Source organism: Bidens hawaiensis, unplaced genomic scaffold (genome assembly GCF_021521415.1).
Source record: "Bidens hawaiensis isolate Kalapana, Puna unplaced genomic scaffold, B.hawaiensis_p1.1 tig00000904_1, whole genome shotgun sequence".
In the NCBI taxonomy this organism is placed as follows: domain Eukaryota; kingdom Viridiplantae; phylum Streptophyta; class Magnoliopsida; order Asterales; family Asteraceae; genus Bidens; species Bidens hawaiensis.
The window spans coordinates 4,011,907-4,015,842 of NW_027491052.1; the positions used below are offsets into that span (position 1 = coordinate 4,011,907).

General features: G+C 40.3%; 1 protein-coding gene across 1 annotated transcript; it reads right to left on the minus strand.

Annotated features, from left to right (window-relative positions):
* Positions 1 to 3,179: 3,179 nt before the first annotated feature.
* Positions 3,180 to 3,729, minus strand: LOC143546034 (uncharacterized). The gene is made up of 2 exons (XM_077037789.1): positions 3,267 to 3,729; positions 3,180 to 3,223 (listed from the first exon to the last, which is right to left on the minus strand). The coding sequence occupies exons 1-2, from the start codon at positions 3,727 to 3,729 to the stop codon at positions 3,180 to 3,182; spliced, it is 507 nt and encodes a 168-aa protein (XP_076893904.1).
* Positions 3,730 to 3,936: the final 207 nt, after the last annotated feature.

The following is a 3,936-nucleotide window of genomic DNA, read 5'->3' on the forward strand; positions in this document are numbered from 1 at the left end:
TTCTTCAGCCCATTTGCCTTTCTTCGCTCCAAGCTTTTTCTTCAGATTGTTGATGATGATTTTGTTACTTGATTCTGCTTGGGCATTCGCTTGTGGATGGAGTGGTGTCGAAGTGATCATCTTGATTCGCCAACTGTCACAAAAGTTAGTAGTTCTTTTCCCAATAAATTGGGAGCCATTATCACAAATAATTTCAGAAGGAATTCCAAATCTGGTTATAATGTTACGTTTGATAAAGGACATAACTTTCTTTTCCCTAACTTGAGGGATAGCCTCTGCTTCGATCCATTTAGAGAAATAGTCTATCATTGCTAACATGAAGACTTTTCCCCTTAGAGCTGTAGGGAGTTTACCCACTATGTCCATTCCCTATTTCATGAATGGCCACGAAGGTACAATAGGATATAAGGGTTCTACCGGTTAATGTAGAATGTTGTCATGCCTCTGACAAGCATCACACTTCCTCGAGTATTCCATAGCATCCTTTTTCATAGTAGGCCAGAAGTATCCAGTTCTTAGAATCCTGGAGAATAATGCTCTGCCCCCTGTATGGTTGCCACAATCTCCTTCATAGAAATCCTTCAGCACTTCTTGGATCTCGGATCCTTCGATGCACCTTAAATATGGACATGCAAGGGATCTTTTATATAGCATATTATGTACAATAGTATATTGTGATACCTTGGCCTTAAAAGCTTTGGGGTTCTCTTCTTCTGGAATTTCTCCATCTTGAATATACTTCATTATTGGAAGGATCCAGGATGAATGATCAAGAGAATGATCCTTAGGATCCGTGTTTAGGCTTTCATCTATTTCCATTGCTTGGCATTCCTCGATTGCAGGGGATAGGACGTGGATGATAGGGATTTTTATGTTCTCTGGGAGCTTCAGAACTGAAGCCAGGTTTGCTAAGGCATCGGCCCCAACATTTTCTTCTCTTGGTACCTGCGTAATAGTAAAATAATTGAAGGATCCTGTGATATCCTTTACTATATCTAAATATTTAATTAATTTCTCACCTTTGACCGCATATGAGCAATTAAAGTGATTAGCAATTAATAATGAGTCTACAAAAATTTGAAGATACCTGATTCTCATACCTTTGGCTAGTTGTATACCTGAAATAAGTGCCTCATATTTTGCTTCATTGTTAGTGGCCTGGAATTCACAAGCTATGGAATGGGGTATTATGTCCCCCTGTGGCGATTTTAGTAGTATTCCCAATCTTGTTCCTTTAACATTTGAGGCTCCATTAGTGAAGAGTGTCCAAGGATCCTTGGTCTCTTCAAGCTGTTGAACTTCAAGATTGGCTTGTTCTTCTATGTCACTACTGAAATCAGCCACAAAGTCTGCTAGTGCCTGTGACTTAATTGCATTTCTAGGCTCATATTGAATATCATATGCACTTAATTTTACAGCGCATTTGGCCATTCTACCCGACATATCCGGTTTTCTAAAGACATTCTTTATGGGATAATTAGTTTTTACAATAATAGTATGAGTTTCAAAATAATGTCTTAACTTAGTTGAAGCCATAATTAGAGCAAGAATAAGTTTTTCTAGGTGAGAGTACCTGGACTCGGCATCGAGGAGACTTTTACTTACATAGTAAATGGGATGTTGATTACCTTCATGATTTTTCACCAAGACCGCACTCAAGGCAGTAAGGGAGACGGCTAGATAGAGGATCAATGATTCTCCATCTACAGGCTTCATCAAAGCGGGAGCTGAGGATAAGTAGTCCTCCAGAGCGGCGAGAGCAGCTTCATGTTTCTCCGTCCACTCGAATTTCTTGTTTTTCCTCAGGATGTCATAAAAATCTTTACATCTTTCTGAGGATTTCGATATGAACCTATTAAGTGCTGCCACCCTTCCTGTTAATATGTGTACCTCTTTGACGTTTGTTGGAGATTTGAGGTTTAAGATGGCTTGTATTTGCTCTGGACTCGCCTCTATCCCCCTTTTGGTTACCAAATATCCTAGGAATTTTCCGGCTTTGACACCAAATACACATTAAGCAGGATTTAGCTTCATGTTGTATTTGTCGAGGATGTCAAATGCTACTTCCAGATCCTTAAGGTGATCCTCCGCCTTCTTTGATTTTACCACCATGTCATCGATGTAGACTTCCATGGTATCTCCCAACTGTTCCTTGAACATCATATTGACTAGTATTTGATATGTAGCACCTGCATTTCTAAGACCAAACGGCATAACAATATAACAATATATGCCCGTAGGGGTTATAAACGATGTATCCTCTTGATCAGATGGTTCCATCTGGATTTGTCGAAATCCTGAGGAAGCATCCATAAAGGTCAACATTTCATGCCCTACGGTAGCATCCACCATGGAGTCAATGTGGGGAAGAGGGAAAGGATCTTTGGGACATGCCTTATTTAAGTCAGTAAAATCGACACATACCCTCCACTTTCCGTTTTTCTTTTGAACTACAACCACATTGGCTAACCATTTTGGATATTTTACTTCTCTAATCATACATGCCTTTAGTAGTTTCTTTACCTCCTCTTGGATGATCGCAATTCTTTCTGGGGCAAATTTCCTTCTTTTTTGATGAATGGGCCTGAAAGAAGGATCAATTCCAAGTTTATGGGTTATAACATCTTTAGAAATACCTGTCATATCTTCGTGCTTCCACTCAAAGGTTGACTTTCTTCGTTGTAAGAAGGGTACTAGATCCTTCTCAATGGACTCTTGTATTTCAACACCTATTAGGACTTTGCCGTCAGGATCCTCTGGGTGCAAGACCACTTTCTTAGAGTCTTGTTCCCTAGTCTCCATGACATTTCTTCTCGTTTTCTGTAATTACTATGCTTCCCTCAACTTTTTTGTAGACTTCATTGAGGAAGTGTAACAATCCTTAGCGTCTTACTGATCACTTTCAATATTCGCTATTCCCCATGGGGTAGGTAGCTTTACGCATTGATGGTAAGTGGAGGGGACTGCCTTCATTTCGTGTATCAATGGCCTGCCAAGAATAACATTGCAACAAGACAAATAATCGATAACACAAAATTTTTGAATAGAATTTACTACCTCTATATATATGGGTAGTTTGATGTCCCCCAATGTATTCTTCGTTTCCCCACTGAATCCTACAAGAACTGAGGATCGTGGCACAATTTCCGACTCTGGGATATTCATCCTTCGAAGTACTTTTAGTTGGATGATGTTAACTGAACTTCCTCCATAAATGAGTATCCTGCGTACATAATGGTTAGAAATAAATAAAGTAATGACTAAACCGTCATGATGAGGATCCTGGACGTTGAGTTGGTCATCCTCATCGAAGGAGATAATTCTTTGCTCGGCTGTTGTAGAAGTCTTGATTGGCCTTTCACCATTCTCCAGTTTGCATTCTTTTGCATACTTCTTTGCAGCCGAATAAGAAGCTCCGCATATATCGGACCCTCCAAAGATCATGTTGACAACTTGAGCGTCTGGGGGAGGTGGAGTAGCCCTTTCTGGAACTGGTTCAGGATCCTGGTTCCTAGGCTTTTTTCTTCCAAACAGCTCCTTAAGGGGACCCTTGCTGAGGAGGTAACTTATCTCCTTTCTCAAGGCTATGCAATCCTCTGTCATATGGCCGAAGTCTTCGTGAAAGGCACACCATTTCGATTTGTCTTTGGGGGGTGGTGCCTTCTCATTTTTCCTTGGCCATCTTGCTTTTTCGCCCAAGTTCCTAACAGCAAGCATCACTCCTCCCATATCTACGGAGAAGCAATAATCAGATATTCTTGGACAATCTTCATCATCCTCCTCCTCTTCTACAGCATTGATCTTCTGGCCATTTGGTTTATTGTATGGCTTAGAGTTGTTGTTCCTGAAGTAGGATCCTTGCTTCTTGTCTTGAGACTCATTTTTTACCGGAGTGATCTTGCATTCTTTGATTTTCCTTCAATCTGATAAATCTTA